Below are 16,732 nucleotides of genomic sequence, written 5' to 3' on the forward strand. Positions count from 1 at the left end.
ACCTGGGTTTGAACCCCGGCTCTGCCACATACTTCCTTGACCTTGGCTACTTTCTTAAATTCTCTAAGTCTCAGTTTTCTCCTCTATAAAATGGGATTGATGATAATATTTACCTCATAAGTTTTTGCAGGAAATCACTAAGAGAATTTTTTTTTAAAGCACTCAGAACTGCCAGGTACCTGGTGTAGACCAAAGAACTGTCCTCTACCTCATTAGAACACATGCTCCTTACAGTGGGAACGGGGCACATTGGGCCCTGTGGTATTCAGTACACCTTGCCTAACGCCTGAACCATAAATATTTGTAGAATAAACGAATAAACATAGGAGTAATGGAGCAGTATTTCCTGGTGTGTTCTGTAAAGCATTCCCTGATAAACAAGCACTCTCACCATCCTCTACCTTCATTTGTCCTGTTCAAACATGCTCTGTTCAAACACAGGTCGTCAAAAGCCACTCACCTGGCCTTGGATTTCTTATTTGCAGTGCTTTCAAAGGATGATGCATCCACCTGTATCTCATCTTCATCCTGCAGAGCTGCATCCAATGCAGCCTGGACTTTGGGGGCAATGGCAGGGCCCTCGTAGTCTCTGGTGGTCCGGCTGGGCATGTCCAGCTCTAACAGCACAATGTTTTCTGCCTGCAGAAGCACCAGCCATAATCAGCTAGGCTGGCCCCCAATCAGACACAGAGAGCACAAGCAATCTAGACCCCCTCCAGGAAAAGAACTGCAAATTGCTTGCCCTTCAGAGCCTAGCAAGAGCCTGCCTAGAAAAAGTGATGCCATTTTATAACTTCTCCTAGTGGGATCACAAAGGATTTTTATTTCCTTCTCTAGGCTTTTCTCTATTTTCCTTTCTTTAAATTTTTTTAACAATGAACATGTATTATACCCTAAGGGGAATAATCAGGGAAAAAAATAATAAATTAAGTAAAACCCATTTATTGCAGACAATGTGAAAATACAAAAAGGCATAAAGAAGAAAGCAGTAATCATCAACAATCTCACCACCTCCAGCAGCTTTGATGAACATTTTGGTCGACAAGGGGAGGAAGCAGGGGTGGTGTGTGTATGTGGAGGTATATGGTGTTATGTATGTACGTGCGTGTGTGTGGCAGTGTATGCACTTGTAACCACGCTTTAAAATCATTCCGGCCCCGCCTCACAACTGGCCTTGTGGATGGATTCCCTCAGTTGATAGCCTGTGGTGGGCCTCTTCCTAGCTCCCAGATACCGAGACAAGTGTGTAGAGGGAAGAGCACCCACAGTTACACATCTTCTCCTCTAGCTCCTCCCACTCAGCGGAGTTCAAGTCCCGGGGCTCCAGAGGTGACAGGGGGGCCACTCCCCAGAAGGTGGGGAGAGAGAGTGGCTTTATATATTGAGATACCGCTTAAAATTTCTCTTAATGGAGTGGGTCCACTGAGAAAAACATCTGAGAGCTGCAGCTTTAAATTCTACCTTTGGATCAGGTTAGCTCCTGGAAATCCACATATTTGATTTGTAGGCTTTAAAGTCATGTTTTTGGCTTAAGATGTAAAATAACCAGCAAGATACATACTCTCTGAAACTGCTAGAAAAACGCTTCTGAGGATTCTGCCACATCACTCATCTTCCATTATATAAAACCCCACCTAATACATCTTTTTTGCTTTTGTTTTATTTTAAATAACTCAATGCCAGCACCTGAGGAGCTAACTAATCCTCATCTGTTTTGCTCTGGCTGCCAAGGGAGACTCAGAAACATATTAAATTTTTTAAATGAAAATCTTTCACTATAAAAAATAATACAGGGTCCCCACTGACAGTTATAAAATACAGATAAGCAAAAAGAAGAAAATTTAAATTGAGTGCACTTCCATTAGCCAGAGATGACCAGTTCAAATTTTGATATATTTTGCACCATATTTTTAAATTAATATATACACTTCCAGTATCAAGTGCTTTATAACTTAACAATACACTGTGTCTACCGGTTCATCCACTTACCAGCTACCTACTAAGCCACAGGCCCTACTGCACAGAGTAGGTGGGAGGTTTCAATTAGAGAAAACAATACAGTGCTGAATATAGTGTCTGGCACACAGCGAGTGCTTATAATTAGAAGCTCATACAGTATTATTATTGTAAAATATGTTTGGGTCATTAAATAGTCTTCAATTATGTCACTTTAAATATCTATGTGACTGCCCCACACTATGGTAAATGGAAGTACCGTAATTCTTTAACACATCTCCATCTCCTGTCACTAGACATCTACATTCTTTCCAGTCTCCCACAGAGCCATTTTGAAGCTTATTGTTAATGTTTATTGGCCACTATGGACAGTATGTTTGTACTCTCCTCCTTCCCTAGTCCTGATTTCCTAAATCTCCTTCTATTTTACCTTTCTATTTATTATTACTTTTTATTGTTCTTTTCATTAGCTATATATTTATATTCATTTATGATTTATTATAATTGTTATAATTATATAAATGTCCTCAGGTGCCTCTGGAAAGAGTCAGGATACAAACTCTTGTGACTTTGCAGAACGGTGCCTAAGGGTTTACATAAGCCTAAATTACTCTAAAAGAGCGAGGAGAAAAACGTAAGAACAATCTTCTCACCCTATATCGGGCCTCTGGACGAATCATCATTGACATTCTTGCGTGTTGGCTCAATGGTCTCTTATATCCCACAGCTGAGACTGGCCGCTTCATCATCTGCTGATTCCTGGAAATGGACTGCAGTGGTTAAAGCCCTGGCTGGAGTGTGTTCCACAGTGCCAGGATTTTGGTCCTGTGGAACCAGCACTCAGAAGACTCTGAGCCCACTTAAATAGAACCTGAAGCAAGTAACTCCTTGGACTGAGAACTGACATGTAAATGGAGCAGGAGCTGCTTATATTTTCTGCTTGAGTTGCTTTCTGATTCAAACGTGAGCATCATGCATCTTTTAAGCTGGAAGGGATCAGAGTCATCATCCAGTTCTTAGATGGCTGGCATGAAGCACAGCTGTCAACACTCGCTACCCCTGCATCCTTGGCAGATTATCTGCCATTTTTCTAGCAAGACGCAGACTTAGACTGAGAATCCTTCTCAACACTGTGTCAGACTGACACACAAGATAACACCTATGTGCTGCCCCTCAATTGGCCTAGTACGCTTCACTTGACAGCAGGGGAAGCTGAAATGTAGGAACTTGGAAAAGGTCCTTGGTTCACTGTGATAAAGTCTTCCAATTCCTAATACCATACTCATCATCAAACTTTTACTTCATGGACCTATGGCAGTCACAAAGTCAAAGAGGTAATTGGTTCCTAGCTTAAATGAATCAAACTGTGTTCTCACCATACCCCTCTGGCCAAGTCCAGCTTATCAACATTCTTCCCCTCTTCCCCACCTTAAAGTCTACTTAAAGTCAATAGTGACTTACTCCAGTCTGGTTATAGGATGTAATTTCCAATGATCTTCCTCTTCATCAAAGAAGGATCTATTCATAATTTTACTTTTTTCTTCCAGAGGGATAAAGTTTTCTATAATAAGATGCCTGTAAGAGCACACATACATGTGAATACAGATGGAGAAAGAATACAGATGGAGTGTTGGCTATCTGGTCCCACCTACTGAGTAATTAGATAAGAGTCAAGTCATTCAGCACACATTTACTGAGCAGGTACCATGAGACTACCATCATACAAAGAGCTGGGATACAGACACAAATGACATTAGTCCCTGCCTGAGACAGACAGGTAACAGTGCAGCACTCTTAGGTATGACAGGCACTGATAGTGGTCTGCTCTAGGAATATGAGAGGTCACTTCTGCCCAAGGAGCAGCAGCTTGAGGAGGTGAAAGGACCGAAGAGGGAGGTAATGCCTGGGCTTGACTGGAGTGAATGCGTGCTAACTGAAATATCTTTTGGAGGGCCACTGGTACTGCTAACCCAGCTCATTAACTTCCAAAATGCTGAAAACAGATCAGAAATTAAACTGCCTGCCTCCAATCTCGTGGATTGTTGCCCAAGCTGGAAAACTTCACTTGCTAATCACCAGGACAAGAGCAGGACTAAATGGATTTCAGTCCCTTAGACCACTAAGAATGAAGACCATTCCTGAGGAAAGCCTCTGCCTGAGAAGCACCCAGGGAACACAGCAAACAGTGAAACTGGGACCCACTGGGTTGTGTCTCTCCATGGTGACGACTGTCTCCTGCCACATCTCTGCATTCACTCTTACATAACCTCACGACAGAACAATGAAAAAGGGGTGTGGGAGAGACACACAACAAACACCACAGAGGTGTAGGGTACTGACTGTGAGAAACAGGTTGACTCACTATTTATTCAAAAGATAGAAACAGAAGATATAACAATGAAAATGGTTACGTTAGGGAAAAAATATTTTTGAGAAATGAAATTTTCTCTTTATTTGACATATAAGAAATTATTTTTCATAACATATATTTGTTTTTTTTCTGATTTTAAAGATCCTATTTATACATTAGGAAATGTGAAAAATACAATTACACCCAATTTCACAATCCAGAGATAGCTATTATTGATATTTTTGTTCTTATCTTTTTTCTAGGTATAGTTACCTAGAAAGAGGACTGACACATATTTAATTTTAAGGGCTCCTTTTTGAATTTAAAACTCGGTCATTAAAAGAATTCCTCTGAAAAGTTCTTCTTTAAAGAAAAATTCTAGCTAATTCTGTGGAAGGACTGATATAGAAAAACACCATTCTGCAACCCGTAATGAAATAATGGGGATCCAAAGATCATTGTTGGTTGAAACCATTAGCTCAGCGATTCTCAAGCCAGGCTGCAAATTAATATCACTTAGAGAGTTTTGAAACATATCCTGCCCAGACCTCAAGAGAGACCAATGGTTCTCAAAGTATGTTCACCAAACCAGCAGGAGCAACAACTGGAAGTTGTTAGAAATGCAAATTCTCAGGCCCCAACCCAGCCATACTGAATCAGACTCTCTAGGTGCAGGGCCCAGCAACCTGTGTTTAACAAGCCCTTCAGGTGATATGGTGCCTGCTCAAGTTTAAGGTACCAAATCCGGGCCGGCCCCGTGGCTTAGCGGTTAAGTGCGCGCGCTCCGCTACTGGCGGCCCAGGTTCGGATCCTGGGCGCGCACCGACGCACCGCTTCTCCAGCCATGCTGAGGCCGCGTCCCACATACAGCAACTAGAAGGATGTGCAGCTATGACATACAACTACCTACTGGGGCTTTGGGGGAATAAATAAATGAAAGTTTAAGGTACCAAATCTGCCCTAGACCAATTAAATCAGAATCTCTCAGGTGGGGCCCAAGCATCACTATTTTTAAAAACGATGATTTTAAAGATGATTTCAGCATGTGGCCAAGGTTGAGAACCAGTGCTTCAGAGCATGCTTTCAGTTAAATGGAAATAAGGAAGATAGAGACACAAGCTAAATGACACCATGGAGAAGCAGACAAATCCAGAATGTGGGATATTTCTACAGGCTATCTGACCCACCTTTTTCAACAAGTCAACCATGAAAAAAGTTTTTAAAAGGAAAGGGGAGTACTCCAGATTAAAATAAGCTTAAGAGACGTAATAACCAAATGCAATATGTGGTTCTTATGTAGATTTTAACATGAACAAATCAAGAAAATCTAAGTATGGACAGGGTACGAGATAATTCTAAGAAACTTACTATCAATTTTGTTAGGTGGAAAGATATCATTGTGTATATAAAAGTCAATTGTATTTCTATACACTAGCAATAAACATTTTGAAAATAAAATTAAGAAAACAATTCCATATACAATGGCTTAAAAAAAATACTGAGGTATAAATTTAACAAAAGAAGTGCAAAGACTTGTGCACTGAAAACTACAAAACATTCTTGACAGAAATTAAAGAGGATCTAAATAAATGAAAAGATATCCATGTTCATGGATCAGAACACTTAATATTGTTAAGATGACAATACTCTTCAAATCAATCTACAGATTCAACACAGTCCCTATCAAAATCCCAGCTGGCTTTTTTGCAGAAATTGACAAGATGATCTTAAAATATATATGGAAATGCAGGGGACCCTGAATAGCCAAAAACAATCTTGAAAAAGAACAACAAAATTAGAGTACTCACACTTCCTCATTTCAAAACTTACTACAAAGCTAAGTAATCAAGAAAGGGTGGTATTGGCATGAGGACAGACATACAGATCAATGGAACAGCACTGACAGTTCAGAAATAAACCCTTACATCTATGGTCAACTGATATGCGACAAGCATGCAAAGACAATGAGAGACAGTGCCTTTTCAACAAACGGTGCTGGGACAACTGGATATCCACACGCAGAAGAACGTACTTGAAACCCTACCTCAGACCATACGCAAAAACTAACTCAAAATGGATTATAGTCCTAAATGTAAGACCTAAAACTGTAAGACTCTTAGATGACCTAAGAGAACTGAAAACATAAGTCCGCAGCAAAACTTGTACACAAATATTCACAGCAGCATTATTCATAATAGCTAAAAAGTAGAAACAACCCAAATATCCATCAACTGATGAATGGATAAATAAAATCTGGTATATTCATACAATATAATATTATTTGACAATAAAAAAGAATGAACTATTGATACATGCTACAACATGGATGACCCTTGAAAACACTATACTAAGTGAAAGAAGCCAGTCACAAAAGGCCACATTACTCCATTTATAAATTTATATGCAATGTCCAGAACAGACAAATTTACATACAACAGCAAAAGTTCAAGCAATAAAAGAAAATATAGATTAATTGGGCTACATCAAAATTAAAATCTTTTGTGCTGTAAACAAAACACCATCAAGAAAGTAAAAAGACAAGAATGGGAGAAAATATTTGCAAATCATATATCTGATAAGAGACTTGTATCCAAAATATATAAAGAGTTCTTTATTTATTTTATTAATAATAATAAAAAGTTAAAATTGGGTTAAAAATAACCCAATTTTATTTTATTTATTTATTTATTTTTTAATTTATTTTTCCCCCAAAGCCCCAGTAGATAGTTGTATGTCATAGTTTCACATCCTTCTAGTTGCTGTATGTGGGACGCGGCCTCAGCATGGCCGGAGAAGCGGTGTGTCGGTGCGTGCCCGGGATCCGAACCCGGGCCACCAGCAGCAGAGCGCGCGCACTTAACCGCTAAGCCACGGGGCCGGCCCAAAAAATAACCCAATTTTAAAATGGGCAAAGGATCTGAACACACATTTCTCCAAAGAATATATACTAATGGCCAATAAACACATGAAAAGATGCTCAACATCATTAGTCATTAGGGAAATGCAAATCAAAAACACAATGAGATACTACTTCACACCCAGTAGGATGACTATAATAAAATGTATTACAATAACACATGTCATCAAGGATGTGGAGAAATTCGTGGTGGAAATGTAAAATAATGCAGCCATTTTGGAAAACAGTTCGGCAGTTTCTCAAAAAGCTAAACATAGAGGTACCATATGACTTAGCAATTCCACTCCTAGGTACATATCCCGGAGAAATGAAAACATGTCCATAAAAAACTTGTACGTGAATGTTCATAGCAGCATTATTCATAATAGCGAAAGACTGGAAACAACCCAAATGTCCATTAACTGATAAATGGATAAATAAAATGTGGTATATCCATAAATACAATATTATTCGGCCATAAAAAAGAATGAAGTACTGACATGCTACTTCAACATGGATGATCAACAAGGATCAACAAGGATGAGCCTTAAAAACATCATGTTAAGTGAAAGAAACCAGTCACAAAAGACAACACATTGTATGATTCTATTTATATGAAATGTCCAGAATTGACAAATTTATACAGATAGAAAGCAGATTAGTAGTTTCTTAAGGCTGTGGGAGGGAGTAATGAGGAGTGACTGCTAACTGGTACACGTTTCTTTTGGGGGAGGGGGACAAAAATGTTCTAAAATTAGATTGTGGGGATGGTTTTACAACCCTGTAAATATATTTTTTTAAATAATTTTATTTATTTATTTTTCCCCCAAAGCCCCAGTAGATAGTTGTGTGTCATAGCTGCACATCCTTCTAGTTGCTGTATGTGGGACGCGGCTTCAGCATGGCCGGAGAAGCAGTGCATCGGTGCGCACCTGGGATCCGAACCCGGGCCACCAGTAGTGGAGCGCCTGCACTTAACTGCTAAGCCACAGGGCCGGCCCTATTTTTTTAAAAAAATTGACTTGCATACTTTAAATAGGTGAATTGTATGATACATGAATTATATCTCAATAAAGCTTTCTTAAAAATAGCATTGTGGTTATGTACGTATGTAGGAGTGAGATAAGATGAGGTAAGATTTGCTTTAAAATGTTTTTATGAAAGATAGATGACAAAAGAATCTGGATGAGGGTATTTGGGTGTTCATTATACCATTCAGAAAATTCTAGTTAATGAAAGATTCCCTCTTATCAATTGATAGAGGTGAGGCCAGAGCCTTTAAAACATTCAAGGGAGGGTGGAAGGAAACTCGAGAAATCATCTGGTGAAGTCATTCAGGTAACAGAGGGGACCCAGAGACAGAGGGTGACTTTCTCAGGAATAAACAGAAGACAGACAAGGTGGCAGGAGATGAGCTGGAGAGAAGAAGGCAGGGGCCCTGTCCTCAGGGACTGGTTTCTCACTTAACGGACAATGACCTGGCAAGCGGCTGGGGGTGCCATGGAAGGCACAGAACTTACTTGAGTTTCAGCTCCCTGGTGAGCTCATTCTGGGTCTGCTCCAGCTCCTGACGCTCCTTGATGTGCTCCTCCTGGAGGTCGTGGATCTCTGCCTTCACCGCCTGGAGCTTGGAGAAGAGCTGGAACAGAGGGGAGAGGCAGGTGAGGAGGACGGCCCTCCAGACAACAGAGTTCTCCCTTTCCCCCAGGTCTCAAGACGCCTCTGCCCGGCCTCGTTCCTTTTATACCTTTTTGAGTTTTTTGGTCTTGATGTCCACCTCTTGCTGCAACGAGCTGTATGTCTCTTTCAGTTCCAAGGTCTCCTCATCTCGACTTTCCATCTGTTGCTGGATTTCTCTTTCCCGACGTTTCTGAGCAACATCACAGAATTCATCAGCTTGCCTAGAGACAATGTCTGTACAAGAACACAGGGCTGGCTGCTCCAGATCTGAGTCTCCCACTAGGAAAGGGCCAACACATCTCATTTCCATTCCCTTTGAAGAGTCTAATACAAGAGATATTTGCTCCGTAGCACTAATGCACCTTGCCCCACCCCATTCTCCCCAAAAAGGAATGAAAAGTTACCTGCTCTGCAATTTCCTGCCGCTTCTGCTCCAGGATTTTCTGCTGTTCATTTGTATGATCTACTATATTTTTTCCTCCAACAAGCAGCTTACTCTCCATGGCCTGAGTGAGAAACAAGTAGAATCCATCTCGTGAATGGTCTCCCTCAGAACGTATCTCCTCATAGAGAGGCCCGCAAAAGATCAAGAGCTCAGGATGGAGCCAAAGCGGGTGAACTCTGGAGAAAAATATATGGTGCTCAGCTGTGCTCTTCTCATCACTGGGCTGGGGCTAAGATGGCTCCATGCAGGCTTCACCTTGGAAACACTGGAGATACAGCTTCTCCAGACATACATGAATTTCAGCTTTCTTTAAAAAAATATTTTTTTGGTTCATTTACATAAAGTATTAACCCCACCTGGAATATATTAAGCACCTCCTATGTGCTTGTACTGGGTCACCAAGCTGAGAGTCCACTGAGGGCCACAGACAAGTAAGCAGCCTCTTACCATATGGAGTCAGAAGCCATCATGAGGAAGAGACAGAAATAATGGGAGAGGCACACTGGAGGGAGAATTTAGGCTTTTGAAGGGAGTCAGGGAAAGTTTCCTGTCTCAAGGGACATCAACACAGAGTACTGAAGTAAAAACAGGAATTAGCTAAGAAAAGAAATTTTTTGTGAGAGGGTAGGGTAGAGAGTGGTGATACACGAAGTTGGCAAAACAATCAGGGGTCAGTTCAAAAACCTCCAAGCCCTGTTTGCCCACTCTCACCACTCCTGTTCAACATAGTACTGGAGGTTTTGGCCAGAGCAATTAGGCAAGAAAAAGGAATAAAAGGAATCCAAATAGGTAACGAAGAAGTGAAACTCTCACTATTTGCAGATGACATGATTGTATATATAGAAAACCCTAAAGAATCTGTTGGAAAACTGTTAGAAACAATCAACAACTACAGCAAAGTTGCAGGGTACAAAATCAATCTACAAAAATCAGTTGCATTTCTATATGCTAATAATGAACTAACAGAAAGAGAGCTCAAAAAGATAATACCATTTACAATTGCATCAAAAAGAATAAAATACCTAGGAATAAATCTTACCAAGGAGGTGAAGGACCTATACAATGAGAACTACAAGACATTATTGAGGGAAATCTACGATGACATAAAGAAATGGAAAGATATCCCATGCACGTGGATTGGAAGAATAAACATAGTTAAAATGTCTATATTACCTAAAGCAATCTACAGATTCAAAGCAATCCCAATCAGAATCCCAATGACATTCTTCACAGAAATAGAAAAAAGAATACTAAAATTTATATGGGGCAACAAAAGACCCCGAATAGCTAAAGAAATCCTAAAGAAAAAGAACAAAGCAGGAGGCATCACAATTCCTGACTTCAAAACATACTACAAAGCAATAGTAATCAAAACAGCATGGTACTGGTACAAAAACAGACACACAGATCAATGGAACAGAATTGAAAGCCCAGAAATAAAACCACACATATACGGACAGCTAATTTTCGACAAAGGTGCTAAGGACATGCAATGGAGAAAGGAAAGTCTCTTCAATAAATGGTGTTGGGAAAACTGGACATCCACATGCAAAAGAATGAAAGTGGACCATGTGCTATCGCCATTCACAAAAATTAACTCAAAATGGATCAAAGACCTGAAGGTGAGACCTGAAACTATAAAACTCATAGAAGAAAATATAGGCAACACACTATTTGACATTGGGTTTAAAGGAATCTTTTCGGATGACATGCCTACCCAGACTAGGGAAACTAAAGAAAAAATAAACAAGTGGGACTTTATCAGACTAAAGAGCTTTTATAAGACAAATGAAATCAGAATCAAGATGAACAAACAACCAACCAGCTGGGAGAGAATATTTGCAAAACACACATCTGACAAGGGGTTGATCTCCATAATATATAAAGAACTCACACAATTGAACAACAAAAAAACAAACAACCCGATCAAAAAATGGGCAGAGGAAATGAACAGACACTTCTCCAAGGAAGATATACAGATGGCCAATAGGCACATGAAAAGATGCTCAACATCACTAATCATCAGGGAAATGCAAATCAAAACAACACTAAGATACCACCTCACGCCCGTTAGAATGGCTATAATCACCAAGACAAAAAACAACAAATGTTGGAGAGGATGTGGAGAAACAGGAACCCTCATACACAGCTGGTGGGAATGCAAATTGGTGCAGCCTCTATGGAAAACGGTATGGAGATTCCTCAAAGAATTAAAAATAGAGATGCCCTATGATCCAGCCATCCCACTACTGGGAATCTATCCAACGCACCTGAAATCAACAATCCAAAGAGGCTTATGCACCCCTATGTTCATTGCAGCATTATTCACCATAGCCAAGAAGTGGAAGCAACCTAAGTGTCCCTCGACTGACGATTGGATTAAGAAAATGTGGTATATATATACAATGGAATACTACTCAGCCATAAAAAAAGACAAAATCGTCCCATTTGCAACAACATGGATGGGCCTGGAGCGTATTATGTTAAGTGAAATAAGCCAGAAAGAGAAAGACAAACACTGTATGATCTCACTCATATGTGGAATATAAACCAACACATGGACAGAGAAAACTGGACTGTGGTTACCCGGGCAGTGGGGGTGGGGGGTGGGCACAAGGGGTGAAGGGAGTCATATATGGGGTGATGGACAAACAAAAATGTACAACCCAAAATTTCACAATGTTAGAAACCATTAAAATATCAATAAAAATCAAAAAAAAAAAAAAAAAAAAAAAAAAAAACCCTCCAAGCCCTGTTAAGGGAGACTAAACTTGATCCCAAGAACCACAGGAACCACTGACTGGCTCTTTGAGCATGAGGGTACACAATCAGAGATGTGTTTTAGAAACATTACTCCCCTGCAACAGGAAGAAGGATTGGAAAAGGGCAGGCTGGGTGGAGGGAGACCAGACAGAAGGCTGTTTGGGGGTCCAGGCCCGGGCCAGGGCAGTAGTGGCAGAGGAGGGCAAAGTGGATGGCTCCAAGAGATCCTGATGAGGCAGGATTCAGAGGCCTTATGACTGACTGGGCCCTAAGGGAGAGGGAGGGGCAGCTAGCAAGGATAACTCTTAGGAGTCTGGCTGGACTGAGAAAAGGCAGGCAGGAGCAGGCTCTGGTGGCTGTGGGCATCTCCGTGGAAGTGTCCAGCAGGCAGAGGCTATTGGGCTTGGATGTTAGGAGACAGCTCTGAGCTTGTTATACAGATTGAGGGCCTTCAGCAGTTAGATGGTGGCTGAAGCCATGGGAATGATTTGCACTTGAAAAGCTTGGAATCCAGAAACTCCACAACCTTGCTTTTTTTTTTTTTAATTTTATTTATTATTTCCCCCAAAGCTCCAGTAGATAGTTGTATGTCATAGCTGCACTTCCTTCTAGCCGCTGCATGTGGGACGCAGCCTCAGCATGGCTGGAGAAGCAAGATGTCGGTGCGCGCCCGGGATCTGAACCCGGGCCGCCAGCAGCGGAGCGCACGCACTTAACCGCTAAACCACGGGGCCAGCCCTACAACCTTGCTTTTAAGAAACGTACAAACATTAACTGTAGCCCTGCTGCCATCTTTCAGTGAGCCCTTGAAACTGTTTCTCTTCTCTCAAAACGAAGAGCCTGGATTAATTACTAACCCCACACACACACCCTTCCAGCTCTAAAATTCTTTTGTCCTATGATTTTACAGCATCGGGGGATTGAGAAAGACAGAAGTAATGTCATTCTCCCATAAACAAAATGTGTAGCAGATTCAGTGACCTTGAGGTAATGCTGAGTCTTGCCACACTCGGCTTCTAAGAGTTGCCGAAATATCCTAGGTTGTTTAGAGGGTCTGGGTGTTCCCGGGCTTGAATAACAGATGTGATCCTACAAAATAGCACGCAAATCAAACATGGGCACACCCAGTTACACTTCAAGCGTAGGAGTGAGGAGGGATGAAGTGACGTGTGACATAATGGAATCCTGTAGTGAGCCCCTCCCTGGAACAAAGTTACCTCCTAATTGTGTTGTATATGACTCCATTCTCACATCAGGTCATGAAAGTCCTGGAAAGGACCCCTGCCTCTGAAGTAAAATAGTGCCCAGTTCTGTGAAAGGACTACTATGAAGCCACAGACAAAGAAAGTACAGCTTCATATAGTGGGGGAAGGGGAGGCAAGAAAGAGATCACTTGTCATTTTTAAATTAATAAACACAGACACATTTTAGAGTAGAAATCAAAGCGCATAAATTCAGTGAGATGGAACCCAACACTTCAAAGGAATTCTGGCTTGTAGTCAGGCAGTGGTCATCCTCAGACTTCCACGGCTAGCTTTGCACTCTCCTCTGCCATTAAATCCCTGTGGCAACCCAGGGTCCAGGCACCTGATGGAATTGTACACTGCCACCAGAAAGAAGACTCAACACAGGGGAGCCTCCACACTCGAGAACACCACTCAGCCACCGGTACATGGGGGTTGGAGGTTGGAGGAAGGGGTTGACTACAAGGGAGCATTTGGGAGGTGATGGAACTATTCTATATCTTGTGTAATCAGGGCACTGCATATTAAAACCACAATGAGATACCATTTTATATCCAACAGATATACAAAGATTAAAGTCTGATAATCACAAATGCTGGTAAGGAGGAGGAGCAACCAGAACTCACACCCTACTCTCGGAAGCTTCAATTCACACGTCCACCTTAGAAAACAAGACATTATCTAGTAAAGTTGAAGGTGCACATACTCTAGGACCTAACGGTACCAGACAAGAAGTTCTTGCACATACATGTTCCCCTGGAGCCAAGTACAAGAACATTCATAGCAAAAAATGGAAACAACCCACACCATCAGGAGAATGGAATACCACGGAATTCTCAGAACAGTAATAATGAATGAATCACAGCTACAGGCATCAATATGCATAAATCTCTTTAACATAACATTGAGCAAATAAAAGCAAATGGCAGCAGTGGGATTCCATATAAAAGTAAAAATTATGTGAAACTAAAACTATCTTTTATTTAGAGATATATACTTATATGGGAAAACTACAAAGAAAAGCAAGGAAACAATAAACACTAAATCCAAGATAATGGTTACCCCTGGGAGAGGTGGGGGACACAAAGAGCTTGTAAAGATATGGATGCTGTTCTACTTTTTACACTGGGGTGGGGTGTATATGGATGTTAGTTTTATTGCTGTTTTTTTATACCTTGCACATATGTAATAATTATTCTTACTATGAATCCAACATTTAATTTTTTTTAATTTGAAAAAATAGTTTTTCTTCATTCAGTTCAATTCAACAAATGTTTATTGGGCACTGGATATCATGGAGGGGTTGGGAACGCAAAACCAAGAGAGACATCATCCCTCATATAATTTCTTTGATAAAACAAAAAGATTTGAAAGAAAAAAGGAAGGGCCTAAGGAAGGGTACAGTACCTTAATTTTGGCACCCAGCATCTCAGCAGCATCCTTCTCCCGCCGCAGGTCCTCCATCTTTTTCTCCTTCTCCTTCAGCAGCCTCATCTTCTCCTCTGCAACCAAGCTGTGGTCCTCTACAATGGCCCGCTTCTCGATTTCCAGTTTTTCTTGCTGTTCCCTCCAGTAATCATCCTTATCATCCCCTTCCTCCTCACCCTCTTCTCCCTCCTCCTCCTCCTCTTCCCCACCCCCACCGCTGCCACCACCTTCCCTCCGCTTCTCTCGCCTCTTCCTCCTGCCAATGGACCGTTTTTCCAGCTGGGCCTTGAGCCGAGCAATCTCTTCCTGGAATTCTCGAAGGAGGGCATCTTTAGGGTCCTCATTGACCCTTGGCTTGTTCTTAATGTTTTTGGCACGGTTAGCATATCTCAGAGTGGTCAGAGTCTCTTCTACATTGTAAGAGGCAGGCCCCACGTTGGCTACCATCACAGTTTTAGCATTGCCACCGAGAGAATCTTGGAGGAGCCTGGTAAGCTTTGAATCCCGATACGGAATGTGAGTGCTTTTGCCGTCCACCAGGGCAGAGATGACATTTCCCAAGGCTGAAAGGGACAGGTTGATCTTGGTCGCTTCCTTCAATCTTTCCCCTTGCGCACCAGTCTTGGCTTGCCGTTCACTACCAGCAAGATCTACAAGGTTCAATTTCCCTACACGGATATGGTTTTCTCCATCGAGGCCCACCTCGCTGCACTCAATAGTGATAACAAAAATCGCATGAGAACGCGAACTGTGCTCGTTCATGTTGGTAGCACCGACAGAACGGTTCTGGTTCCCCACATTCATCACGTGCTCTATTTCCTTCACACTCTTGGTGACAAAGGAAGATAGGTCTTTCACATACACTCCAGTGTCAGGCCTCTCTTTGAGCTCCAGCCTTTTGGTCTGATCCTTTGAGAGCAGATCTCGGATCTCCTCCTGGTAGATCTCTAAGTAAGAAGCCCTGACCAGGTACTGTTGATTCTGGGATCGAGAGATATGGGTGAAGATGTGATCAAATGAGTTAGGGATGACCCCTCTTTTTTCAGGGTCACCACGGACTCCTTCCATTGTGTAGGTTTTCCCAGTCCCGGTTTGTCCATAGGCAAAAATCGTCCCATTGAAACCCTGCAGGACGGAGTCCACGAGCGGTCGGAAGGTCTCATCGTAGAGTTCAAACTGCTTGGCATTCCAGTCGTAGACTGCATCAAAGGTGAAGGTCTTGGGCATTTCATGGGCCACTCCTTTGGGGTTCTTCACAGACACCTGCCCCAGCTTCACATCCACATCCACCACCTTGTCATATGAAGCAGCCCTTTCCTTGCCATTCATGGGCCGACAGCGAACCACCACCCTGACTGACTCTGAGCTTTTTAACTTTGACATGATGAACTAGCACCGGGTCAATCTTGAGGGCTCTGAATCCAAAATGTCTCAGGATGCTAAAGTCCTAGAAAAAAAGCAAAAGTAAGTAAGGATAGTACAGTTGTCACTGGAGGCTGCTCAATAGCAGCTGACATATCCAAGCCACCTTCATCTTGCTAACCTTCTGATGGCTACATTTAATAGCTTTACTATACTGTGTATCTCCTCATGGGATTTTAACCAGCTTCAGTGGAAAAATAAACACTCTCATCCACCAATAGTGTTAACTAGTCTGTCTTCCCTTCAACCAATATTTTATCTTAAACTATAGGCTGAAGTAGCTGGAAACCTTTTAAAAGCCTGGATAATCTTATATCCTGTTGAACCACTAAAATCTTTACATAGAGCAATTTGGAACTATCTATTAAAATTTTAAATATACATACCTTTTGAGTAGTTGTTCTCTTAAGAATTTATCCTACAGATGCATTGTCTTGTACCAAGACATATGGACAAGGATATCTGTTGTGGTACTATTTGTGGTAGCAACAGATCGTGGACTGAGAGGGGACTTATTAAACAAATATTTATTTAATATACAGTGGAAT

The 16,732-nt window shown here is 41.5% G+C and overlaps 1 protein-coding gene across 1 annotated transcript in view; it reads right to left on the reverse strand.

Annotated features, from left to right (window-relative positions):
• The window catches only part of KIF3B (kinesin family member 3B), a 39,892-nt gene that overhangs the window by 4,806 nt on the left and 18,354 nt on the right, over positions 1–16,732 (reverse strand). Inside the window, exons 2-8 of the mRNA XM_058562953.1 lie at positions 14,742–16,209; positions 9,287–9,388; positions 8,950–9,072; positions 8,723–8,841; positions 3,418–3,531; positions 2,610–2,715; positions 461–639 (exon numbers count right to left, since the gene is read on the reverse strand). Of these exons, the coding sequence (XP_058418936.1) occupies positions 461–639; positions 2,610–2,715; positions 3,418–3,531; positions 8,723–8,841; positions 8,950–9,072; positions 9,287–9,388; positions 14,742–16,145 (2,147 nt within the window). The 5' untranslated portion in view covers positions 16,146–16,209. The remainder of the gene's footprint in view (positions 1–460; positions 640–2,609; positions 2,716–3,417; positions 3,532–8,722; positions 8,842–8,949; positions 9,073–9,286; positions 9,389–14,741; positions 16,210–16,732) is intronic.

The sequence above is a fragment of the Diceros bicornis genome, chromosome 19 (assembly GCF_020826845.1).
Source record: "Diceros bicornis minor isolate mBicDic1 chromosome 19, mDicBic1.mat.cur, whole genome shotgun sequence".
Lineage (NCBI taxonomy): Eukaryota > Metazoa > Chordata > Mammalia > Perissodactyla > Rhinocerotidae > Diceros > Diceros bicornis.